Source organism: Mus caroli, chromosome 6 (assembly GCF_900094665.2).
Source record: "Mus caroli chromosome 6, CAROLI_EIJ_v1.1, whole genome shotgun sequence".
Taxonomy (NCBI): Eukaryota; Metazoa; Chordata; class Mammalia; order Rodentia; family Muridae; genus Mus; species Mus caroli.
In genome coordinates this window covers 137,634,685-137,662,608 of record NC_034575.1, presented here as the reverse complement: position 1 = coordinate 137,662,608, position 27,924 = coordinate 137,634,685, and the positions used below count along the sequence as shown (strand labels likewise).

General features: G+C 40.8%; 1 protein-coding gene across 6 annotated transcripts in view; it reads right to left on the bottom strand.

Moving 5' to 3' along the window:
* Pik3c2g (phosphatidylinositol-4-phosphate 3-kinase catalytic subunit type 2 gamma) overlaps positions 1-27,924 on the bottom strand; it is a 332,394-nt gene that overhangs the window by 161,843 nt on the left and 142,627 nt on the right. For 5 of the 6 annotated variants that reach the window (XM_029478871.1, XM_021164809.2, XM_029478870.1 and 2 more), the window contains 2 exons: positions 25,149-25,242; positions 21,568-21,662 (listed from right to left, as the gene is read on the bottom strand). In XM_029478871.1, the coding sequence (XP_029334731.1) occupies positions 21,568-21,662; positions 25,149-25,242 (189 nt within the window). Of the gene's footprint in view, positions 1-14,153; positions 14,236-21,567; positions 21,663-25,148; positions 25,243-27,924 lie in introns of those variants that run through there. The other variant, XM_029478874.1, reaches the window with a different exon arrangement.

Genomic DNA, 27,924 nt, shown 5'->3' with positions numbered 1-27,924 from the left:
CCACACTGAGCGCTTGGTTTATCATCTGCCTGGAGAGGAACAGATGTATAGATTTTCCTGGAATGGGGATTTTTATATTCATCTATTCCTTTATGTATCCATTTTGTAGGATAATAGTGTACGGGCATGGTGTGGTGGACTAGAAAAACAGCCGATATTTGTTCCTGTGAAATGAAATTATTCGTACACAGATGAGATTTTGGAACTGGAGTCTGGCTTGCAGGATTTCCATGGTGTATCATTCTTCACAAAGTGCACTGTGAAGAGGTGACAGCGTAAACAGCTCTTGGATGGCAAGAAGCAGGCCATTGCACCCAAACTGCCTTCCATAAAAAGTTTATCATTTAATTTTAAGGGGATCCTTACACCTCCAGTATTCATGACACACACACTAGTGATGCTGTGTACAGTCATTCATAGGCTGATTACGTGGTGAGGGTGAAGGACTGTCTTCAGTGCTTATACAGTTTGATCTCACCTTCTCTGTCTTTCTTCCATGTGTTATTGTTGCGATGAAGTGGTTGTCTGTTCCTGCTTTATGGTGCTAACAATTTGTATTCCTTTTTCACTGTGTGTGTGCTCATTGTGTGTAGACTCACATGTGTGGGTATGTGAGCATATGCAAGCTCATGCAAGCTCATGCAAGCTCATGCAAGCTCATGCATGAGGAAGCCCCGAGTTGAAGTTAGGAGATTCCACTCGCTCTTCCACACTTTTCAATGAGACAAGGTTTCTCAATGAAGCCCAGATCTGGCTGAGATGGTTAGTTCCATTAAGTAGTTTGTTCTGAGAGTCCCTGTCTCTGCCTCCCAAGGATAGAATTGCAGGTGTTTCCCTGCACCCATAGGTGGGCTCTGGAGTTTCCGACTCCTTTCCTCATGCTTGGGAGACAAGCACAACCACTGAGCCATCTCCCTGGCTCTGATTTTTTCAAAATCAAACAGAATGTCACCTTTCTACAATAGTATTTCTACTGATAGTCATAGAAGGAGTCTTTCAAGGACTCCAGATATGGAAGACAGACCTTGCATCCTTCAGTTTTTTTTTGTTTGTTTGTTTGTTTTTGTTTTTTTGTTTTTGTTTTTGTAAAAATTCCCTTGCAAATAAACAACAAAGGAATGGTGTTCCATGCTGTGACATGAATGGAAATTTTTGTCCTAAGATTGCCATCATATGAGAAAAAAAAATATCTTCTTTTCATTTATAAAGGAATATTCTAAACACATATACACCTCCCTAGAGTGCTGTATGTGGGGTGGAGACCCTGCTGATTCTGCGCATGAATTCTATTTTCCAATTTGAAACACCCCTTCCAGGTTCCATTCGTTCTTTTGGGAGTAAAACTTGAATGTTTGATAAACACTGGTACCAGAAACAAGAATGACTGAGATCCAAGTCACGTCTGCTTGAAGATGTGGGCATAAAAGATAGGTGGCTTTTCCTACCATTTTAAAGCAGAGGAATTCATATTATACTTCAATTATCACCTAAGTTGTTTGTTCAATCACCCAAGGAATCCGTCTAATGTGCACCTTGGTGCCCTCTGACCTACTCCTGCTCAGAGACTGTAGCTGGCCAATTGCTCATTTCTGCCTCTTTCTCTAAGCCTGAGTTCTATTCTGGAATCTACTCAGTTTGTTTAATCCATCACCTCCTCAAAGGTCTCAACTCTCTCTTCCACTGATTTGCCTCAATCGACATGACCCAACCTATGATTCATACATAATAGTCTTATAGCACTCCCAGGATCCAACACCTTTAAGTTTCTATTATGTCCTATCTGGGCCACACTGAGAAGCAAGCTCTGAAAGCCTGTGGTCTTTGAAGAACATTTGAGACTTAAACCACAAAACACACGGTAGTCATGCTGTAAAACTTGACCATCTGTATATTGCACAGTACTCCATTCTCAGTATCTCTGATTATTTTTAAGAAGGGTAAGCATATACATTTCTAAGACTTTGAGAGCTAATGTTCTTGCTTAAAATAAATTGGAAGTGACCATTTATTTTAATATACTTTTCATTTAAATGTATAATACTACATAAATTTTGTACATTGAATTACAATCTGATGTTTTTAAACAGTGGTAGCACAGATTTTAAATGGTGCCAATACTTGGTCGATTTATCTACTTAATGAAAGCTAGTATTCAGTCCCATTGCTGAATTAAAATTGTTTATTTATAATTTTACATTTTATAGCTTCTATTGAATAATACAATACCTAGATAGAAGCATGAGATTAAAAAGAAACATTTGGGCTGGAGAGATGGCTCAGCCGTTAAAGACTAAGCTCACAACCAAAAAGAAACACTTAAATGAGGGTTTAAACAAAATGATGCCCAATGCTGTTTCTGGCTCTTGTGTGACTGGGGAACATCCGTCATTAATATATATTTCTGTCCCTGTCTCCTTTTTCATCTCTATCTTCTGCTTCACTGATCTATCTTTTGCTACTTCATTGGAAATCATGCAGAAAGTAATTCTGAGCTTTCTTCATACAAAAACAAAAAGCAAAAAACAAAACAAAAAAACCCACCAAAACCCAAAAAGACCCAACCAAAAAGCAGTAGTAGAGCGACAGCCCTGAGGGGGGCGCTAGAGAGATGGCTCAGACATTACGGCTGTGAGTTACTCTTTCAGAGCACCCAAGTTCAGTTGCCAGTGTCTACCTCAGGTGGCTTGTACCTGTCTATCATTCCAGGGTCGAGTGATACAATGTCCTTTTCTGGTTTCGGTGGGCACCACACACAAAAATGGCGTAAACCCACATAGATGTACACATACACACACATGAATAAAGAAAACGAAACACATCTCTTGAAAAATGATTTTCCTTGCTTCACTTCTCAAGCGATTACAGCCACACAATCTGTTTGCCACCCACTCTTTTCAATGCTTTCAGTCAATGGGCTCTGAACTGATACTCTGCTGTGCTTTGGGTAGGAAGGTCTTCCTAATGAGGGCAAAGGACATAGCCATGGACAGGAGTCACCTAGAGGGAAGCAACTGACACTTGGTGGATATAAAAAAGATGACGAGGGTTCTTCAAACTTGAAGGTTAGTTGAATCAACCACTGGAACTGAATCTCTACTGAAGATTTGGGAGGCTCTATAGAAGGTTTCAAAGGTTTGTGGGTCTCCTAGTTATGCTTGGAGGCCATGAAGTATTGGCGAGTTAGATCATCGGGTTAGAGACCAATGCGCACTTATCTGACAAAATGATTCTTAAAACCATCCTACAACACATGAACTATCATGATGTAATCAGAAATAAAAAAGAAAAGCATAAAGAATAAAAATGTTTGTCAAAGCTTAGCATACTACTGTAATTTACTATATATATGTATACATACACACATATATACTTATATATTTATATATTTATTTATAGTATATATATGTACACACACACACACACACACACGCGTAGTATATATGCCCAGAAACAGCACTGGGCATCATTTTGTTTAAACCCTCACATCAGTGTTTCTTTTTGGTTGTGAGCCTAGTCTTTAACAGCTGAGCCATCTCTCCAGCCCAAGTGTTTCTTTTTAATCTCATACTTCTATCTAGGTATTGTATTATACCTGATATATATATTATACCCGATATATACTTGTGCCTATATATATATATATATATATATATATATAGGCACAAGTACAGTGCTAGGCATTATTGGTAGGAATTAGCTTAGCTTGCAGTTTTGCACATGAGGACTCAGAGGATCAGGAAACTGGAGTAAATTTTTTATGATTATAAAAACAATGGTACAGCCTGGCTCAGAAAATCAGTTGTTTTCATATAAAATTATATATCTTGGGTATGATGTAGCCAGACTTGGAAGGATCAGCTGAGTCTTACTTTGATGCAAGGAGACAGTTGACTTCTTGGGGACATTATTAAATTATTTCCAGAAGTCCCAGTGAAGAGACATGTCTATCCTCGTCAATCCCTAGTGACTACTTGCCATGATCTTGAAAGCCAAGCTTAGGTGAAGGATGTCTTTTTACCTTAAACACACAGGACTTGCCATTGATGAAGTGTATTATTAACATTTTACAACTAATAAGTAAATCATTAGCACATAAATTATGGATAAATAATGGGAAAAAAAACCCAAACAAGACAACTACCAATCCCACTTTCTTCCTCATTCTAGAAGGCGCCTCACTAATTTTTTTCCACTCAGACTTTGCTCCAATTCCCTCCAAGTGTAGGGGACAGATGCACAGTTTCTTTTTGTAGCAAGGGATTTATTTATTTTTTCAAATTATTTGCCTTCTATGTCCCCAACTTCACAAGTAAGTGCAATTTCCGTTTGTTATTCTCAATGCTTCTGTCCTAACCTTTTAAAAGACCCAGGGAACTGATGAAAAATTCAACTCATATTTTCTCCTTCTTTGTCATGCTAGCAAGCAGAAGTGAGGGAGGTAAAATAGATATTAGCTGTTGAAATGTAAAAACATGTATCAACAAGCTGTCTGTGAGTGCTGCCAAGTTTCTCTGATTGCTAAATTCCTCTCATGCTCAATGACACACACACACATCTTCCCAAGTTTTTCTGACACTTAGAATGATTCAACATCCTTTTCTCTGTGGACAGTGACAGAGTTTGTCAAGACAGTGCTGTTTCTCTCTTCACTGGGCTCATTAAGTGTTTTCTTATTAAACTTATTAAAAAACTAGTAATAAGATAAGACAGTACCATCAATGGCTAGAGTGCAAAATCGATTGCTAAGACCCAAGGTCCTACACATATTAATCCATGATATTTTCACTGCTAAGAATTTATTTTCCTTTTTCAAGGATGAGTGTTTTGTCTACATGTGTATACACACATGCAAGGAATGTTTGAAGAGGTAAGAGCACTGTATCAGATTTCTTGGAACTAGAGTGACAGACAGTTGTGGGCCATCATGTGGGTGATGGAAACTGGATCTGCAACTCCTGAAGGTCAGCATTTTAACCACTGAACCATTTCTTCCCACGCAAAGACATAATCTTGAGTGCTAGAAATTTGGCAATGCTTCTTATTCTTTTGTAAGCAACTCAAAACTAGATTATCTGAATAACTAACGATAAAAAGATCACAAATATATGCACGGGTAATTAGTTTTTTTTTAACAATGCTAAAGATCATTACATTTCACTTGCAGGTGGTAACATTCAAAATCAGAGGTTTCTAGAACCACACAGCCGGGAGAAACTTGAATTAAGGTTTTGACTTAAGTATGCGTTTTCTCAAATCTAAATTTCCTTAGTCTCACGTTCTTCTGCATTTTATTTTGATGCTAGATGCTTCACAATAGGCAAGTGGTTGCTAATAAAGACGTGAAGAATGGGCGAATAGAGAAATGGACGACTAACACCGCACAGACTAACACTGACTAACAGTGTGCTTCTGAGGTCCCTTCAGCCTTGGCTAGCATCGACTGGCATCTACTTTTCTTGCTTTATAACGTCCAGAAATGGGAGCTCTACAGAGTCTTCTGGGAGTTTTCAAATTCATCAAGTGATTTCTGTTAAGTTTCCAGAGTATCAGCATCTGTAAGCGTGAAGGAAACAGTAGGAGCCACACCATGTGGTGAATTCCAGGCATCTACAACACCCTGGGAAATGCACAGACATGGCCACCAATTTGATGAAGAAAGTAATACACTAGAGTGTCTCCAAGTTTCAGATGACTAAGCTCAAGCAGAAGTTACCAGTTTTTGACATCCTGAGTTGTTGACATAGCAACAGACGTAGCTCCCAAGACATTTGTGCAAATTGTTTTTCCTTTGTTGGTCAAGAGTGAGTCATATACACTCACGCAAAAACAAAGGTTGTAAGTCATTACCCACAGCAAGGATTTAACTGTGATGGTCAAGTCAGGGGTTGGGTGTAAGAAAAGTAACACAAACGAACGTCTTCAGACAAGGGAGCAGAGTTTAGCTTGTTCTGAGAACTACATTAATTGTATATATATGAGATAAAAACCTAAATTGGGAGAAAAAGAAGATATATTCCCCACTAAAGGTAACAAAGAGCTTGGGAAATAAAATGCTCATTTCTTAACAATACACAAAGAACTGTGAATCTCCACAGCTCACAAAACAATTGAAAGTGGGGGGAATAAAGCAACCAGGAATAGCGCCAGCAGCTGTCTCCTAATTCCCCAAAGCCCGGAGTCCCAGTTCAGAAGATTCTATTTGCAAGACAGAACAATGCTTCCTAGCAAGGCCTCTGTACTGAGAACTTCTTGCCAATTCCCTCACTGTTGCCTTTTGTTTCTGGTCAAGGTTTTTATGAAGCCTAGTAATTAAGTCAGATAAGCACACCTAGGCCTAGACAGTCAGCGTACTACTATGTAGGGCCTCTTCAAAGACTTTCATTGCAGAATATGATATAATACTATATAGTGCATTTAACACAGCTGCCTCCAGTTCCATGAACTAGTGAATTTTGTATTTTCCAAAGATTGACACTGACCAAACATATAGAATAACAGGACTGCTCTCATTGGTAGTTGCTTTATTAAGTCGGTGAGCGAAGGTGAATTAGCCTATAGGCAGCACAGTATATGCCGTGTGATTTTCTTTTATTCAGTTAGCAGACATTGGCTGAGATACTGTCTGGTGTGTTATATGGCAGAGATATGTCCTCGACATGGACAATGAAGACCCATTGTCATGGTGTACATGAGAGACACAGGGTCTATCCTCCATGCATGGAAAAATAATCTGATTTTTTTTAAAAAAAGATTTTGATACTTTCAGGAATGATGATGTACTCAAGGATAAAATTAAAATATCCTCTGCAACAGATAACCTGTGCCGTTTTTTTGCCACCTGATTCATTCAACATGGCATGTGTTCTAATGTTGGCACAAGGCAGGAGAGGTTAGCAGTGCTATGAGGTTCATGGGAATGTTTTTTTCTACTGAGTAGGAACATTGAGTTTTGTTTTGCTGTGTAGTATCATAGAACATGATACTAACTGTGGATGTTTTATAGCAATATATGAACTAGGCTATGGTCACATAAACACAGCAAGGATGACCAATCAGAGACATGGGGGAAAAAGACGCCTAAATTGCTAATGACAAACAACAATAAACTTCCTCAAAAGTAAATTCTGGAGTCACTCCAGTAAAGAATATTTTGTTATGTGAGATCACTAATTTTTGTCATTTCACACCAGCCCAATGAGGAGTTTGATTACTTATGACTCAAAACATATCAAAGTAGAGGAAGATGGTAAACACATGCACTAAGCTAAGAATTATCTATATTGCATGTTTGGACAGGAGCAGAGATTTGATGTGCACTCAAAGGAATAGAAAAGCAAGTGGAGGCCCTCCCTACAGAGAGGTCTGTGCAGATAAAGGAACAACTACATCCCAAGTGGCTATTCAAAGTCATGAAGTTATGAAAGTCTTCTGAGAATCTAAGAAAGTATCTTGAGAAGATACATACATTTGCTCAAATATAAACTGATGGGAGGCAGGCAGAGCTTAGCAGCATCATTTCAAAAGAAAACACATTTTTTTCCTCATAGTCTACTAATTTTGAACCCTGCCAGCAGGATAGAAGCAGAAAAAATTATCAAATCTTGTTATGTAGATAAGAGCCAAGAATCAAACATTCTTTGAGTTGGGGATTAATTTGTGTTACACAGCTATTATTCTAAGAGCACCACGTTGGGTTTTGTTACATAAAGCTTATCTTGGAAACTGTGTAGAGGATAAATGGGAAGAAGGCATGTGTGAGGAGAAAACAATAAGTGCCAATCAATGACCTGTAGCAGTCAACTAGAATGTGATATCTGAAGTTTGAGGGAACCAGTGAGCTGAGGGAACAGGAGAGAACCCGCAAATTCTACAGTTAAGGAGAGCATCAGTCAGGACTGAAAGGAAACATTTCCTCTATTGTCTATATTGGGCGTCTTAGTGGGGTGGGGAATATAACCATTTTTATTTTTTGAATATTAGTTATAAAGATTAACTCAGTTGAGAGTAAGAATCAGAGTTCAGTTTGGCATATCTTGATCCATAATTTTAGTCATTCTTCATCTAAATAATAAGCCCATTGAAAAAAACAGTTACAAAGTGCACCAATAGGCTAGTTCTCTTAGAATTATTTATAGAATTTTAAAATGAAAAGCTAAAAGCATTGTTTTTAAAAAAAAAACATGCCTGTCAAAATGATTATTCTTTTAAGTGAAGATTTTATTTTTAACTGAAGAGCTAGGTAGTAGATGTTTTCTTTTTTTGTCTGATGTGATCAATTTAACTTTGAGAAAAATTCTAAATGATTTATGTAAAGGTGGGGAACTGGCTTTGCTTTATTCTTTGTGTTACAACTTGATTGTCAGCATCCTGAAGTGCTCTGTAATGCTTTACCTGTGTGGTAGGTAGACATTGCTCTGGCTTACCAAATCAAACTGCCATGTCCGATGCCACCCGCTGTTAGGAGTGGTTTTCTTACTGCCTTCATGCTAGGGGATGATTTGAAATACAGGGTCTAAGACAGCTGCAAAGGATCCCCTCTCTCCACATTCTAGGATCCTGTTGAGATTTCAATATCTGGAGAAGCCCATGGTTAAAATCTGTCTCTTCTCTTCCAGCTGTCACATGGAAATGTTGCTCTATTGCATGGCAACTTTGGACTCAACCTGGTTGAAAGTAAAGTTGCTTCAAAACCAGGCAGACTTGAACGTGGATATACCCGGCTAGCATCTCAACAAAGGTACCAGGACCTAGGATTATCATGCCATGACTAATTTTGCTCAATGATCCAAGAGTAAAGTTCCATGAGACCAGAAAGAACAATTCCCGAGTTACGGAAACTAAAATAAACACAGTTCCCTGTGTGCTGGTTAGTTTTATGTCAACTTGACACAAATTCAAGTCATTTGAGAAGAGAAACTCTCAATTGGGAAAATGCTTCTTTAAGATTGGCCTGTAAGCAAGTCTGTCAGGCATTTTCTTGATTAATGGTTGATGTGAGGGGCCTCAGGTTACTGTAGAGAATGCCAACCTTGAACAGGTCATTGTGAGTTAGATAAGAAAGCCATCTGAACAAGGCATGGGAGCCAGCCACTAGGCAGCGTTCGGCCATGGTTCCTGCTTCAGTTCCTGTTTGCAGGTTCCTGGTTTGACTTTCCTTGGTGATGGATTGTGACCTAGAAGTTGGGAATGGAATAAATTCTTTCCTCTCCAAGTTGCTTTTGGTCATGGGTTTTGTTATTGTTTATCATAACAAGAAAAACCCTGAGACAGAAATTGGTATCAAGATTGTAGGGTATTTGCTTGCCAGATCTGACCACATTAAGAGGGATGGAGTTTGTAGAAGGACTTTGAAACTTTGGGCTAGAAAAGTCATTGAGTGATCAGAGCTTAATGTGCTCTGAAAACTTAGAAGAAAATCCTGAGAGTGGCATAGACAGTGGAGACCTGGTTTGTGAAGTTTTAGAGGAAGCAAAGATTCTAGGAAGGCCATTTATTTATGTGATGTTTTTGAACTAAGAACTGCTAACGTGGAACTTTTTCTTTGCTGGTACAATTGATGCTGGTTAGCTGGAGCTGAAGAAGTTAGCTATGATTAAGAAGAGAACAGCATCACTGAGGTGAAGCATCCCTGGAAGTATTTCCTTAGGATCAGCACACAAAAGCTGTAGCTTATTGAGATTTAAAGCTGTACTGTGCCAGAAGCCAAACTTGGTAATGTGTAAATTTCCTGGATGATACTGATTTTGAAGGCATGAAGGGTCATAGAGAACAGCTGAGGTGTGACACTTCCAAGAGAGGCCACTGTGGAAGAGTCAGCCCCCGTTGTACTAGAAGTTCCAAGATTTAAGTAGTCAGGGAAAGTGGGTGAAGTTTGGCACAGTGTGATACAGTATGATAGTATCAGAGCCGCTTAAGAGAGGCTATGAGGGGCCATTGGAGAGGGCTCTGTTACAGGGGAGACCCTAGCATTTTGGAGATCACAGTACCATGAGAAGTTTGCAAAGGGCAGCAGGAGCTGTGGAATGGAGCTGGCCTGAGCCTAGGAGAGAAGCTATTTGTGCTACACAGGTAGGAGCTGGAGAAGTAGCCCAGGATCTTTGTATCCTAGACAATCATGAGTAGGTTGTAGGTGTCAAGTACTCAATTTGTTATGCTGATCAATATTGGTTTTGCTGTGATTTTATTTTAACTATTCTGGAGGTATTCCATGTTGGAGTGGAAAAGTAATTTAACTTGTCTGTATTCTAAAGAAGCCCAAACTTTGGATATTTTACAGACTCCAGCTATCTTAAAGGGAATAAACATTTGAGGTGTTTGAATTTTTAGAGACCATGGGATGTTTTATATTGTGACATTGATGTGATGTTCATTTGGGATCCTGTAGATGATCAGTAAACAGATAAACAGTTAAAAAGCATCTGTCTCTTCCAAAATCCATGTGCTTCTGAGCTGTAAGGTACAAGCAGAACAGGAAGGGCTGACCCATGTCTTGGTGACTCCAGCTCTAGGCTGTCCATCAGATTCCCGCCCCCCCCCCACCCTGCCCCGTCCCCGCACTCCATTCAGGCCTCTCTGTATCCAGCCATCTACTGGATACTAATAACTGATTTTGCATATGCTTCAGGATTGCCAGTTTTGAACCAGACTATAAGAACTTTTTATAAAAAATTGAAAATAAATTCTTCTCTAATATAATACAACCCAACCACATTTTACCCTCCCCCCACTCCTTCCAGCTTCTCCCCACTCCCTCTTCCCAAGATACAATTCCTCTATCAGAAAGAGTATACTTCCAAGAGTCAAATACCAAACAAGGCAAAAGAAGACACACTAGGACAAGACAAACACCTTCCTATGGAGGCTGAGCAAGGCGACACAACAGGGGGAAAAAGTGCCAAGAGTAGGGACTTAACCGCCAAATCATTTAATTTGATGAAATGAACTGACTTAATTGTTTGAATATATTGATATTTAGTCAAATAATAGTCTTTGTGACAAGTCTGAGAAAGCCTTGGTTTCCAAAACACAGGTAACTTAAAAGGACAGGTAGTACACATTAAGTCAACAGAAAACATTTCCTGGAGCTTATTCTCTTAAATTAATAATTTAACACAGAATTCAGTGAAACCACCACTCATAACAATAATTTCAGGCCATCCAAAATGACAGCTGCATGTACGAGCTTTGCGGTGCAAATATCAAAGTGCTCAGTTTATTTCCTTTTTAGTCTGGTTTTTAAATTAATAAAAAAAAAACCTCTATCCACCCATTTATCATTTATCTCTCTATACAGTCTATTCTCTCTCTCTCTCTCTCTCTCTCTCTCTCTCTCTCTCTCTCTCTCTCTCTCTCTCATCTATCCGGTTGTACTTTTTTTGGAGGTACGTGTTGCATTGAAAGGAGATCTTTTTTGGAGATGTATCATGGGAAAGATTTAAATCTCAATGCCTTATTCAGATCGATAATTACCATTGGATAAACCACTTAACTGTTAAAATCCCTTTCTGGGCTAGTGGATGGTCCTTAGGGTCTCACTTGATTGAAAATTCTGTAACTATGAATATCTAGTCGTTTTGGAATTCAAACATAAATCCGATTGGAAGGCGGGAGTGGTTTTAAACATGCTGCCAGTTTGTGGGTCCTTTTGTTGTTGGTGAGAACAGCGCCAGGATAACTGAACAAAGAGACATAATAATGCTGCTTTCAAGTTCTTAGCTCCTATCCCTAGTGTGAACTATGGCAGGGAGAGCTCACACGACTGTGGGAAAAGCGGATCACTGTCTGAGGAACTCCTTGTATGACTGCACGGTAGTCAAGTGCAGGAGAGCCGAGTAGGAAGTTCCACGTCCAAAGCCCAGCTAGGTTGGTGCTTCAGTATCCAAGTTCAGCATGTATCTACAAAATGCTCATTCCACAGCACTTCACTCACAGAAAGCTAAAATACAAGACGTTGCAGGCCAAATCATGAAAGCCGTGCACACACCCAAGTGAATCTCTATGTCTGGTTTTTGCAAGGATTTGTAGTTTATTTTCAGACATACCCAATAGCAGTAATTAGACTTAAATGACATTATAAAATTAATTTGAAAATTATATGGCTTTTGGAAATATATTTTTATTGAAGGAACCACATAAAACCTCTGTCCCATAAAACGGAAATAAATTTGAAAAAAAAAAAAAAGGAACAGTTTCTATGTAATGATGACTTCATTTGGAAACTGTGCTAATGGATTTTACAGATTCTGGTCTTACAAATGGCCAGTTTCTTTNTTTNTTTTTTTTTTTTTTTTTNTTNTTAGCTAAGATAGGATGCGATTTGTTCAAGTGACTTATTCATTGCACAGATTCTATCTGGGGTATAATTTTTTTTGAGAACAGCAGGGTGAGCAGCCATTCCTGCACGTCAATATTAGCTGACAGCCAGCCATATCTCTGCCTCACCAAAGAATGAACTGATATCTTATTATTTATTACATTGTAAAGGTAAAAAGGTGAATTACGAGCAATGTAATGATTCTTGAAAGCAGAGAATTGAGGTTTTAAAAGCTCCTATTGATTCTGTATTGTGTGTGCTCTACCACACTGTGATAGCTTCCCCAAGAATGGCTCTTTAGTCTTCACAGTATTCAGGCATCAAAGCAGAGAGAGCGTTTACGTCCACTGTGGATTCATCTGGACACCTTTATCAGCATTTAAAACTGACAGAATGTAGCACACATTTAGTTTTTATTTTTAAATTTATTTAATATCTGGTTGTGTCTGTCTACTTGTATTTAACACACGAAATCATGGCGAACCTGAAGAGTGTGAGGGCTCGTTGTGTCCTCTGTTCCTATTAGAGAGCCTTCTGCTGCCTAGATGCTTAGATGGTGGCCTATGAGCGCCTTTAAGGCAAGGGGTATCTTGTTCCATTTCTGTAAGTTCAACAGTATCTAGAATCTCAATGGTTTTTGCATAAATGAACAAATGATTACTCCTCTGTAAATATCGTGCTCCAAGCACACATTTTCATATCAGAGGTGAGCAGCTGGAGCAAACAAAGGCTAACCTTGAGGAGCGACTCATAAGTGAGAAGACTCGAAGAGCTAGGGACACAGAGCGTTGGGAAGGGAATGAATGAGACAGGCCTACCTTTAACCACAGCATGCAAAACTTCTGTGTTATTTCATTTTATTCATACCACTTGAGAAACTGTCCTCAAAATCAAAATAAGGAAAAGGATGAAGAAATTGTTTAACTATGAATGGAGGGGACAGGAAGATGAGTCAATTACCTATAAATGGAGGGGACAGGAAGATGAGTCAATTACCTACAAATAGAGAGACAGGAAGATGAGTTAACTGGTAAAGTACAAGGACTTGTACCCAAATCTCTGGGATCCACATAAAAAAAGTCGGACGGAGCATTACTGCAATCCCAGCACTGGGAAATCAGATTGTAGAGTTCCTGTGTTCTGCTAGCCAGTCTGTGTGGCTCAGCAATCACGCTCTAGATTTAAGAGGAGACTCTGAAAGTAGAGGATGATGGAGGAAGACATTCAACGTGGACCCCTGGTCTTAGTATGCAGCACATGCATGTGCGCGCGCACATACGGGGGAGAGGGGGAAGGGGGACGGGGGAGATGGAGGGGAGAGGGGGATAGGGGGAGAGGGGGAGAGAGATAGAAACAAACTCACAGGTCGCTAATCCCGGGTGGAAAGTCCTTTGTAGTGACTACGAATCACTTAGTTCATTCTGATTTTCCTACCTGGTCTTTACCATGCGTTTCTTCCCCAGTTACAATTCCTGATGTGAGTCTCTGACTTGCTCATGTCCTCTTTCCTCTCTAGGTCTGCTTTCATTGGTGACATTCTTTCTGGGTTACTGGTCAGTTCCCTGAAGCTGCTCAAACCCTCCACTTACTCTTCTGCGCCAGTAGCTCTCTTCTGCCCCCTTCTGTCAGAAGTCTGCACTTCCACATTTGGGCCCAGACAACTTAAGTCATTCATACAATTTGCCTAAAAACGACCAAGTACTGCTCCAGTTAATAAACCCTGAAACAATAATATGTAATTTGGTAAGAGTTTACATCGGAACTTCAAGTCAGGCTGCTGTGTTTTAAAAAAGAGAGACACTTTGAGCTCTTGACATCAAGTATCTGAAATAATACTTACATTAGGGCAACGTTGCTGTAATGTGTATCCACACAAACTTAGATCAGTCCTCAGAGATTCATTCAGATGGACTCACATGAGTGTAACGGTGGTTGACGCTGTCCAATGAGAGTATCTTGGATGTAGGACCAGCCTGGCCAGACAGAATGATTTTTTTTTCTTATTTCCATCTTCAGACAAGGTCATAATTTAGTTTCTCAAGGTGAGGAAGTGGACAAGTCTACTTGGGAGTCGTCATTTGTCCTACTTTGCTTCTCTGTCACTGATTAATATCAACTTGGGAGAGGAAAGGGTTAATGCCACTCACAGGTCCCTCAGGGAGCCAAGACAAGGGTTCAAGGCAGGATCCTGGAGGTAGGAGCTGAAGTAGAGACCGTGGAGAAATGCAACTTACTGGCTGGCTCACCCCAGTTTGCTCAAGTGCCCCTTAAAAAGAGTCCAGGATGCCTACCTAGTAAGCGCCCACAGCAGAACGGTTTCTCCCACGTCAATTAGCGACAGGAAAATGCTTCACAGACACAGACACTGGCCAGTCTGGTGTAGGCAATTCCTAAATTTAGATTTCCTCTTCCCAAGTATGTCTAGGTTTGTGTCAAGTGAACAAAAATCTAAGCAGCCACACCATTCCAGCCAATACCTCATTAGGAAACAAATTGCTTCCTATTCCAAATGTTGAGGACACTGATTCCAAATTTCTATAATTTTAATTATTCTGTCAAGAGTTGGCATTAACCCAAATATGCTCTTAACTTCCCATGTTGGGAAGAAAAAAAAAAAAAAACCTTCAAATTTTCCCCACCCAAAGCTTTCTGTTTATGCCCTACCATTGAATGTCCTATTCCACATTATTCGCTATTAAAATACCCTGAAGAGGCTCACATGTTTGAAACGTGGTCATTTTTGTTAGGTGTCCTGTCACAGCAATGAGAGGTTTAAGTGCCGTGTACCCCGTGGGTCCCAGAGGCATCCTTCCCCTGGAGAAGCTCCGTAGCAACCACAAATCAATCTCCTCTCACGTGGATGCTGGTCATCACGGCGTCATCACGGTAGATTTCACTGGAAGACTGTGTGCTCATCGTACAGCGTCTGCTAAAATGACCTCAGGATGATGGTGGCTGGACACAGTGGGGAAGGGAGAGCTGCTGCAGGCATAGAGAATTCCAGGACTTGCTAAATGAAGGGTTATGTGAGAGTAGAATAGAGAAGACGTCTTCTTGGCCTGGGTGAACAGGGCGAGGCACTGACTTCAGCCTTAAATAAACACCTGGATTTTGGAGAAGCAGCCACTTGTCCAAGTGAAAAAAAAAAAAAAAACTCTGATGGCTGTCAGGCTCTCTCTCTCTCTCTCTCTCTCTCTCTCTCTCGTTTATATTCAGGACATTGTTTTTGTTAAAGGAGTTTAAGCGTCAGCCTTTGAAATGTAACTCAAATATTCCACACGGAACGCTCCCAGACAGGATGCTCATAACCATGGCTTCAGAGCTGTGAGATTTTAATCACGATTACATTTTTTTCCTGCTTTGCCTGTCCATGCTTTGCGATTCTTTAATTTTTTTCTTGTTCTAAAGGGTGATGGTATCCTTAAATCTCATTATTTGTGTCCATTTCTCTCTTTCTATATTTCCACAAGCTTGTGTCTCAGAAGCCAGTAGTCCGTCTGACATTTATATTTTTCTCTGTCCCTTCTGTCTCTTCTTGAGTTGATAGGAAGAGAAATGGGTTTCACGATGATTGGTTTCTTATCACCACAGTGAGAAAGGCTACCCTCCCAAGACGCCTTAGGAAACAGACATAGCTGTAACTCTGTGAGCTCATAAACATGACATTGATTTACAACTTCGTCTGAAGTCACTGTGACCTTTAACAGGACTCCACTACTCACAGGGTGTCAGCATGTGAGAGACTGACTGAGGTAGCACACTTCCCTTAACAATCACCCCTCAGTTAGAATGAGTCCGCATATTCTATTCTGACTTTTAATAGACTTTTTAAAAAATTGCTTTTTATCTTTTGCAGACATCTGTGTTCCAACTCAAGTGCTGATCCTGAGATTACTTAACATGCACTCATTTTAATCATGCTTATTAAGAAACAACTTCAAGGGAAGAAAACAGCGAGCTTAATGGAGTCCCAGCTGGAGCGTGTCAGGAAACACCACAAAGTATATCCGCCACTAGTGCGTCGATGAGAGTCTGTTCAGTGAAGGGCCAAGCATCCAGTGTCTCAATACAGTCTCATGCTGGAGGAAGCGCTCTGCCTCTTAGATGAGATGTTTAAAATGAAACGAGTAGGAAATCAAAGGTCTCACCCCAACAAATGTCTGTGAATCTTGAACCCTTCAAGGGGAAGAGTGATATCGATATGAAGAACTCAGCTTGAAGCAGAAAACGTGATTCTGCAAAGTGGTGTTGGTTTGACGTTATTCAGTTAGCTAATATTCTAACATAGTGAGTGAAGCACGTGGGTAATGCTGTGACACAGTTTTTAGGACTATTTTTATTATATTTTATTATATATCATGCAATGTAATATATAATATATCATATATTATCCTTTTTCTATTATATTACTAGGCCATTCACACTCATAATTCTTTTCATTTTAAAGATTCATTTTATTTATTTATTTTATGTATGAGTATTCTATCTGCATGTATACCTACATGTCAAAAGATGGCATCAGATCCGATTATAGATGGTTGTAAGTCACCATGTTGTTGCTGGGAATTGGATTCGGGAACTCTGGAAGAGCAGGCAGTGAGTGCTCTTTACCACTAAGCCATCTCCCCCCCCCCCCCCCCCCCCCCATCGCCCTCATAGTTCTTAAAACCTTGTGCTATGAGCTTGGATCTGTAGCGTCTATAAAAGGAAAGGAAGGAAAAACAGCACGGAGACAGTACTGCAGGCTCAACAATAGTGGTAATGGGAAAACATTTGATAATCTCCTCAGTCATTCTTGCTCTTCCGCTGTGGATGCTCTCAAGTTGTGCTTAGGGAAGTCTCAGCAGTCTACGACTTTTGAACAGAGAGAATTTGGCCCCAGATACCATTGTTTATATCACATAAAAGCATTTTAAGAAAACCTACGTCCTTCCTAAATATCCACAGTTCCACAGTTCCATTTTTTCTGGAAGCCTTCACTGAGTAGACACAGCCACAAAATCTATCGCCCATCTTACAACCCTGACTAGATTTTAGCTTGCTAATTAATAATAGAAATTGTAGAAAATGAAGGGTTTGAAAATTATGACAGTCAGTGTACACATGGATAGAAGAGCTTTCTCTTCTGGGCAAGATGGCTGACAAGGAGCAGCCAGTGTGAAACACAGAGAATGAGAAGAGTCAGAATAAAAAAACAATAGGACTTATTCTACAGAGTGACATAGACACACACACACTGAGAGAGAGAGAGAGAGAGAGAGAGAGAGAGAGACAGACAGACAGACAGACAGACAGAGAGACAGAGAGAGAGAGACAGACAGAGACAGACAGACAGACAGACAGACAGACAGAGACAGACAGGCAGACAGACAGAGACAGACAGACAGACAGACAGACAGACAGAGACAGACAGACAGACCGAGACAGACAGAGACAGAAATGCACAAAAACAGAGAGACAAGAGGGAGGGAGGGAGAGGGGGAGAGAGAGTTAGAGAGAGAGAGAGACAGACAGACAGACAGAGAACTTTAGAAATCACAACTAGTAGGCTATTTGTCACTGGCAGAGAAGAAGCCAGTGACCCAAGGAAACCAGTTTAAGACAACAGCTCTACTCTGAGTCTGTGAGGTAAAGGGTGGTCCAGGCAGCCTTGGTGAAAAAGACTGGTGGTCTCACGCTCAGGACAGGTACACAGTGCATAGGAGTCCCCAAACAGTGTTGGATAGGTTATCAGTAGAAAGGAAACATATACTTTTTTCTCTACTGGAGGAACAGAGGCCATGGACTATCTTAAAGAAGAAGTTATATTCTGAAAATGACATAACCCAGGGGAGGGGAGGGGCTGAGAGCAAGCAATAACCACCACTCAGAAAGCCTGAGCCCAACATGCCACAGCCCCAGGGCAGGAGATGGCTCTGGGACAAGCAGGAAATAAAAGATATTAAGTCTATTTTCCTAAGTGCTTTGAGGTCCAGCTTCAAGTGATCAGTCTACATGAGAACCCAGGTAAGCCTCTCTAAACCATGCTAATCTAGCTGATCCCCCCACCCCACCCCCCAGCCCCAATGTGCTAGTCTAGCTCCCCCACAGGGATGCTAGCTTAGCAACCTCAGTTCTGTTAGTCTAGCTTCCCTTCCAGCAGAAACTAAAAGTTTAGAGTAGAAAATTACTATCAACCTAGCTTGCCTAGGTACCTACAGGAATAACGAACTCATGAACCTGACGAACTTTAAACAGTGTAACACATAGAGAGAGATGAACTCAGACAGGGTCCTGGTTAAGAAGTGGGAAGGGAAGACCTGGGTGACCTGGAAAAGCGTGCCCTCCTGGTTCCTCAGCCAGCGAAGAAAGGAAGGGAGAGACTTGACTTTAAACCATCTCTGTGTTGAATCTGCATATCCGCCATTCTGAGCTGACACCCGCTTATAAAAATTCATTAAGAACATGACTTTGCTCTCCGTATGTAGAGCCTCCAGTTCTCTGGGTATGAAATGAGGCTCCACATCTCTCTCGGAGGCAGTGGTAGGTAGGGGAAAGGTCAGATGTCGACAAGGTGAAAACTGCAAGATGTGGGCGGCTGCTTGGCTCAGGCAGTGAAGGATACTGGGAAAATGCAGGTCCTCCCTTGGTTGCAGGGAGCAGATTTCATCAACCAAGAGGGACACTGGAGATTGACAGCTCCCCGCCCACCTCCGCCAAGGCCAGCAGGAAGATGAGCCTTGAACAAATCTCTTTCAAAGCAAGCCCTGCTTGCTTTCTATGCCATACAGGTGAGAGGCGCTCTCCTGCAGAACAGGAGCCATTCCAGGGGAACAAGCTGGCCAGTCTCGGGAGAGTGAGAAAGTCTAGCAAACTCACAGATTGCAAAGCTACCTGGGGCCGCGGAGTTCTGTGGCTGCGGTGTGTGGCCGCGGAGTTCTATGGTAATCAAAGGGAAGACAGAGGTGAGAAGTTACCTCTGGCAGACCTTGGAGGCTTGGTCAAAACAGTCTAAGTATGGTCACAAACCACATTTGTCCACGAGCGCAGCTATGCCCCTGCCCCTGAATTTCAGCCGAAATTTCTTACTTTTTATGACCCAGAAATGACCTGTTTCCACACATTGTTATTATTATTATTGTTGTTGTTGTTGTTATTTTCTCTTTTTCTACATATTTATATTTGTTGTTTTTTTTTTGTACAGCTGGCAGTATTTTTACTTTATGATCCTTAATTTTTAAAAAAACCAAAAACCTTTTATTACCTTTGTGCACTCATCTTACTTGGTTTATAGATTCTTTCATCATTGGCTGGCCTTTTCCCTTTTTGCGTGTTCTTTGCCTTTTTCTCCTTTTACATTTAACATGTGAGCTTCACCATACTGTTTTTGTGTGGCAGTTTGGAAACTCTGGTTTTAGTTTTCCCTTCTGGTATTCACCTAGCCTGCCTTTGAACTTTCTTACCACTGGGGACATTTCCTTCTCTCTTTTATCTTCTCGCATCTCTCGATCTTCTCTTTCGTCTTCCTGCAGCCTTGCCCACACATCTTCTCTTCCCTCTCGCACTCTCTTCTTCTGCTTCTCCTCTTTCTGTGATTTGCCTCCTTCCTTTATTGCATTCATTCATTATCCCTTCTCTTACCAATAGTACTTTGTAGACATGCTGTCATCGTCTTCCCATTGTCCAGTTCATGGTCCTTGCTGATATAATAGTGGGCTGTAGTTGATTTTAGAGTGCAGTCCTTTACATTGCACACTTCACTGTTGATGCTGAGACAGACACTTCTTTTATTCTCACCGAAAACATCTAGGGATCGAGCCCTTAAGAACAGGCTGCTCCAATGGCCTCCTAATGAAGCCACAAGCACTATTCAAAATATCAGATCCACAATTCTCAACACAAGAACAGGCTGCCCCAATGGTCTCCTAATGAAGCCATAAGTACTATCCAAAACATCAGATCCACAATTCTCAACAAAGAAACACAAGTGCTTTCCCAAGAATGGGAGATCAGGATAACTCGATCTTCAAAGATGGTCACTCCTCAGGATGCCAAACTAAGCCAAATGTCAGGTATTGCATCCCCAAATGTTTTCTGATAAAAAGTGATCCATGAATTGAGATAAGATACTATGGAGCTCATGGATTCTATCTAGGACTTGATAGGAAAGTTAGCAACACAGAGGGAGAAGTCAGAGAATGCTACAATACGATGAAAAGTTGGCAACATGGAGAAAGAAGTCAGAGAACGCTATAATATGATGGAAAGTCAGCAACATGGAAGAAAACTTCAGCAAGGAGATTGAAATCTCAATTAAAAAACAATTAAACAACTAGATATATTAACAGTGAAAAGCTCACAGACTGACATGAAAAGCCAGTAGTGGAAAACACAGCCATGCCACTGAAGCGGTAATAAAAACTCTTCCCACAAATCAAAACCCCGAATCGGATGGGTTCACTGTTGAGTTTGACCCAACCTCGAAGGGAAAGGTGATACCTGCACACCTCAAGCTCTTCCACAAAATAGAAGGAAGGAAGGAAGGAAGGTTATAGAATGGACTCTGCAAGGCAGTGTTAACCCAACAACAGAACTGGATGGTGACAACCCAAATCAATACACAAAATAAGGGCAATCTCCTTGATGAACACAGATATAAAAACTCATACAATTCTTGAATATTGCAACCACCTATGGAATCTGTGCTTGGACTGTGTGTGTGTGTGTGTGTGTGTGTGTGTGTGTGTGTGTGTGGTGTGGTGTGTAACTGTGAATGTAGAGAAGTGTTAATGAGGAGAAGAAAGGTAAGACAGATGGGATAGAAACTTGGGGCAAATGAAATGCATGTGATGTGAGAACAGGGGAGGACTAGAGGAGGACCACCAAAAAGGAAGCCAGAGGGATGAGGAAGAATAGCAGAGGGAAGAAGGGGATGAACCAAAAATAAGGGATAACGATGGTGTGTGAAAATGTCATAATAAAGTCTGTTACTTCATATGCTAACATGAAAATAATGAGCAAAAGAAAAGAAAATGAAGAAGGCTTCTAAGAAAATATGAATTATTTGTTTTGAGCAGACAGGCTGATATAAGTGTCATTTGCTTTGAGGGGCATATACAAAGTTTGAAATAGAATTGTAAACATAAATGACAAAGATTCTAAGTGAGTAGAATTTTGAATCGATGGTAACAGCAATCCTACGTAAAGGGATCTCTTCCATACCCAGATGAGAGAAGCAGGTGACTTAAGGGGACCTGGTCTTGTGCCAGTCTTACCAGTACAGACGGTGAGCCACTCGGATGCTTTGCAAGGAGCGACGAAGCAGGAGTTCCACCAAGGGACTTTCGAGGTTCCACTCAAACTTGACAGCCTGCAGTGAGAGGCAACAAATACTTTATTAGTTACAAAAAAAAAAAAAAAACAAACAAACCAAAAAAAACAAAAAACCCCAGAAAACCAAAAACCAACCCCCCCCAATCACCATCAGCATCAGCACCAGCCCCACCAACAAAAAACAGACTGCAGAGGAATAAAGAGACTTCAGAAAGAGATATGGAAAAATAGCACGAGCTTTACAATGAACTATTAACGATATGCTTGTTAGTTTATTAATTGTGACATGGTAACAGCAAACATTACACAATTTGTCTTTGCATGGTCTTGCTTTCTCTGCCTTATTTCCTATACTTTAGGAGTATAGGAAAATAAATGAAGGTAAGTAGTTGGTAAAGTTCAACCATACCCCAGGGGAGAAGCCTGGCACAAAAAATATCATCAGCAGTGTTTGTGACCAATAAAGTGGCATTATTAAGCCTCAGACAGTTTTACTCACTTGGAGATCAAATTAACACCCAGGAACCCACCACCAGATGCGTCGCTATTCATCTGCACATACCGAGGCGTTGCTTAAAAATTCAAAGCTCATGGTGCCATCACCACCCATTCCTAAACCTCTCCTTCCTCTTTCTTGTAAGCAGCTCTTGAAAGCTCAGGTTTATTCTACACAGGTAGCAATGTCAGTCCCTGATGTCCTTGGGGACCTGATTGAGACATCTACCTGGCCTCTGCAGAGACTTGACTGTCCCCAGTCTGCACATGGGTCTCATCAGCCCCACAGTAATCTGAATCCATGAAAATGAATGTCAAGGTCTCTTCCTAAAGATGTTCATGTCTTCTTTTTAAGTCTGTCTGTCACACATACATACATAATACATACATACATAATACATACATACATACATGCATGTTCTTCCTCTCTCTGTCTCTCTCTCTGTCTCTCTCTCTCTCTGTCTCTCTCTCTCTGACATACAGACAGACAGACAAGGGTTTAAGACAGGCTTTATACCACAGTCCAGTTAAAAAGGAGAGGTAAGGCTCTTCCTTCCCACACCCACAGCTGAAGGGACTCCTCAGCATGCTGCGTACTCCAAGCATGGGGAAGTTTATAGACTCGTGCTGTCAGAGTTGGGTGATTTCAGCTAAGTTTCCTGAGTCCGTAATTGGTGCAGCGTGTGTAGAACAACCTTGAGAGCCTTGGCAAGCTGCAGCCGAGGGCTCATTTCCTAGCACGCCCGTGCTGGGCTGACTTGGTTGTGTGTTTTGTTTATGCTGTGAAGATGGGCATGTAACTTATAACACTGACGTAGGAGCTGGTCCAGCACTTACTTCTGTGTCTTCTTTGTTTCATCTGTTCCCGTGTTTCTTTGGGAACCGAGTAATTTGGATTCCTTGCCTACAAACTCATTGCCTTACATTATTTAGTGATAGAATTTTCCTCTCCTATGCATCATACGGTCCACCGACAATATTTTTGGCACATTAGCACAAACTTTGTTCTTGGATTCTATCGGAATGGTTATGACAGTGGTTTACAGTAACCTTGAAGTCTTTGTCCAGCTGATTTCTAATTCTGAACCAGATCTGCTTTTCATTATGGTCGCAGGCTCCATTCTTTGTACTTTAATATGGCTTATGCTGTATTAGCCTGCTAATCTGTAAAGTGAAGATGCAGTTTCCAAAACCAATCAACAGAGGGCGACTGTTGGGTCCCAGAAAGTTTCAAGGACAGTGTGGGCCATGTGTTTCTTAAAGTTATTTATTTTTTTTAGATAAATGTGAATTTCTTGTCATTTTTTATTGTTTTGTCACAGTATACATTTCTTCCCATCTTAGACATGTTATAAATTTTACTTTCTATTACAACATAGCTGCAGATTCTTCCAATTTTTATTTGTGTATTTGCTATATTAGATTTTGAGTGCACTTTTTTTTTTTTTTAATCAATCTGGCTTTATTGGAATCTGGCATTCTGGGCACCATGTGTACTGATTGTGTTTGGTCCTTCGAAGTGAGTACATTATATACGGAACTTTGTAGAAACTCTCTCTGAGTTCAGTTAGATATAGTGGGCTGCCATACCCATGAGTCACGGAGTGACTAATGAACTCCCAAGTTGAATCATCTGTTTTCATTTGGGGATATTCTTTTTCTACCATATTATCCTGACAAATGAAGGGAAGTCATTACTATAAAGATTGCTTAAAGCAGCAAACAGCACAGCTATTTCTCAGCCAGATCTCTCCCTTGGGAAGATGTCGGAACAGTTCACATTGTGGTGTACAAAGTGCAAAGTAATATTGGAGTTTATTAATAGAAGTTTCCCCCATCAATCTTGGCCTCTCATATCACTGGCCAAAAGCTGAGCCAACTGTCAGTTAAAGCAGATTCCAATCTGTCAGGAAAGGAAAGATCTAAGTTTAAAGAACATCCTGGGTGTGGTGGCTCATTACTGTAAGTACTTGGGGACTGGAGGCAGGAGGGTCATGTGATGTCATCCTTGACAACCTAGTGAGTTTCACAGTCCTCCTGGGCTCCTGAAACTCAGTCAGGGGAGGTAGACCAGTTGGTAAAGTGTTGGCCTTGCAGGCATTAGTACATGCATTTGGTCCCCAGAACTCATGCAGAAAAGTCAGGCATGGTGGGCAACCTTGAAATCCCAATGTCAGGGAGGTGGGGACAGGCAGATTCCTGGCACTCACTGGTTATCCTGCCTAGTTTATGTGATGAGCTCAAGGTTAGTGAATGGCCATTTCAAAAAAAAAAAAAGGTGGCTGATATCTGAGAAATAACATCCTGGATTGTTATTTCATACACACACACACACACACATACACAGAGACTGGTTATGTTGGGCTTTTTCCATCCTCGCTGTGCAATCGTACTGGAGCAAAGCTTCCTTTCTGCAGCCTCACTTGCTCCCTTACCTGCTCACGGGTAAACTGTGACGTCATTCTTAACCTTCCTTCACCTTCAGAATGTCAGGGTCACTCATAGCTCTGCGCACCTGCACATTGGTTTCTTGCATTTTCTCAGCGCTGTGGTAGTTGATGCCACTACACTGTGCTAATTGGCGGCAGAATTGGGTGTTCAATATTACTTTCTCAAGAGTAATAACCAGCAGTAAAGTTTCCATATGAATGACAAAAAACTCACGAGTGGCGTGCTAGTCCGTAGAGAACTGTTGCCCACAGAGTGTTTCATTGCTTGACACACTCAGGGCCTCGAAGGATTTCCCCCTCACAAACATTCCCATGGTTTCCTGGTACTAATCACTAAGTGAAGATGGTTTGTGGAGATTTTATTTTAGGCTTTTTTTTTTTAAATGTTTTATTTTGTTAGGTTATCAGCTTTGGATAGAAAACGTCTGTACTACCACGTGAACATGTAGGGTGGAATTGAGTTCATCCTTGGCCAAACTGCAGTATAACAGGTTAGGGATTTCATGGGCTTGCACTGGGAACCTTGGAAGAATGATGACTCAGAACCCAAGATTCCCTTGGAGACCCTCGGCTCTTACCTGCACTAGCTGTGGGAGGCAGTCCAGCAGCTCGTCAGTCAAGAGGGTGTCTAATTGTTGAACGGCAACTTCACGAACGTCTTGGTCTGGAAACCTGAAGACAGTTAATGTGACTATAGAGTTGAAATTGACTGGAAGTAATGATATATGCATATATATATGTAATTAAATATATGTAATTACATATAAACACATACATGTGTGTGTGTTTGTATGTGTGCACATGTCTAGGGCACAGAGTAAATTCTAATGCATAAGTCATGGAATCATCCCCCAATCAATTAATGTAATCCATAGCACTCAGTTCTTTTCATATTCCATATGATCACATGCTCTGTCGGAGAATGCCCTATTGACTAGACTTTTGACATGGAGGTTATAAGAGAGCTGAAAGTATCTGAGAATTCTTGCTTTTCATTTAGCCATTTATTTGTTCAAAAAATCATCGCCTCCTGGAGACCTGATCATTTATATGAATAAAAACGGGATCTAATATTTTCAAAGTACTTTAGTCAGATCTTAATGAAAACCAGACATTGAAAGGAGCTTATGATGAATAAACAGACATAACTTAATAAGAATAAATTTTAGACTGTGATGCATTTGAAGCCTGTAATAAGAGTTAAGATCCCCTAGGCAGCTAACAAAAATGAGTTTTTTAACTGAAATTGTGAAGGTGTTTAGCATCTGAACCCACATTTCCCCAAACAATTTTATTCTCCAGTGAACAGTTTGTGTCGCCCCCACCTTGTGCCATCCAACAATTAAATTCAATTATCTCAAAGTTCCTGGAAGTGTCTGAAAAGGCACTATACTGCTTTGAAATGCTTCTGACCTGTAGAATTGACATGAAGAGATTCGGCAAGACTTAGGTAAGAATATCTAGTTTAAAAGGGACAAGCTTTCAAAAAATATTAACAGGCAAAATTTAAAACTAGAAGGAACACCTTGTGCCATTTAAAAATAAAACAATGACCAATAAATAAATGAAGAAATGCTTGTTTCCTTTTGTAGGGAAGGGACTGGCCTTTTTCCAGTCAGTCAGACGAGGGCACTGAAGATTGGCTTCCTGTGGCATGGAAGTCAGAAAACTTTATTCATTTTTAAAAAAGGATATTAGGTTACTGAAGGATGAAATGAACACTGTGCAGCTGGAATCAAGTAAAAAACATGGCCGTGTCCTGTGTCCCTCAACTGTCCTTGGGAGCAATTTCGAGTCGGAAGCTCAAGGGCTTTGCATTCCTTTTAAATTTACGCTGTGTTTCAATGGCAACTCAGATTTCACTCTTAAGCCTATTTACTTGAAACAAATGTTTATGATCAATAAATCCCCTTCTAGCCCCATTACTTTTTCCTTGTAAAGAGGCCTACCCACGAGGTGTGATGAGAACCATATTCCAGACACATCTAACACAATATCGCTGAGGCTGGAGGATCGCAGCACACCATGTTCATTCCAAGAGACAGCAATCCAGACCTGGGTCAGCCCATTTCAGCCTCTTATGACTTTAGATTTTCCTAACTAAATTCAATGGGCTCTAATTTATTGTTCTCAATTACTCAACCATTTGTCTAAAGCCTGTCAATATCAAGGTGAGTTTGAAGGCAGTCTACAAGGGAATAGTGATGAACGCCGATGCCAGAGTCGGGTCACTCACACTGTCTTGTCTGCCTGCTTCATGTCATTGACATGGATAACCACAAACAAAAGTGGATACCATGCATGCTTCTTACATGAATACTGTGCACTCATTTACATACACTAGACCTTAAACATCAAGAGCAATGACGTCTGTCTGTGTTGGTCATGGATATGTCCCCAGGGCCTCCAGAAGAGTGGTGACCTATGTGCTTGAACTTCATTTAAGTGAAACCCATTACTTTTCTTCTTACATATGCTGCTAGCAGACTCTCCTCTTGCCATCTTTCTATAGGCATATAGTATCCAAAGTCCAACAGTGATATTTTGATGCTTTTTGGCTCTTTATTTCACACTTCCCACACTTTTATCTCTGAAGGCCATGCCCAAACATCATCTCACCTTGGAAGCTATTTCTGGCCAAGCTGGCTTTCTACAGAACTAAACTCCACATTCCCTACAGAATGCAAAATGATGTACTAGGATGAGGGCTGACTCCTCTATTTCTGATTCTCTAGATCAAAGTGCAGACTTCCTAGTAGGGCAGCCTCTTCACTTTCCACAAGTCAGCTTCCAAAGTGGCTGACTATCTATCCTAAGAGTTCTAGCAGCTATTCTCGCTATTAATGTCTTCTTCAACTCTGTGGTCCAGGATATCCTCACGTGGACTGAATCATTTACATATCACAGTGTAAGTTAATTTCTCATAGGATATTAACTGGTGTTCTACTTCTGATAGATTCTTCTTATGCCCAGTTACTAAGTAGATATTAATGGCCAAAGAGTCCACATTTTTCCCCCTCACAAATTGATTGAACCCATTTTTGGTGTGACACATGCATTTTCATCCCTGTCGACACTGTAATCCCTTGCTGGGACATGTTGGTTTCTTTTTTGAAAATCCTGGTCTTCCTTCATAGCATGGGTTCAGATGATGGCCCCAGTATGCACACAGAAATTGGGTACAGGACAGGCACCTATAGCCCTAGCATGTCTGGGTGGTGGTGGATAGAAAGAGTGTTGAAGCTCATTGGTCAGATAGCCTAGCTGAATTGGTGGGATCCAGGGTCAGTAAGAGACTCTGTTCTAATAGTAAAGATAGGGAGAGAGAGAGAGAGGGGAGGGGAGGGGAGGGAA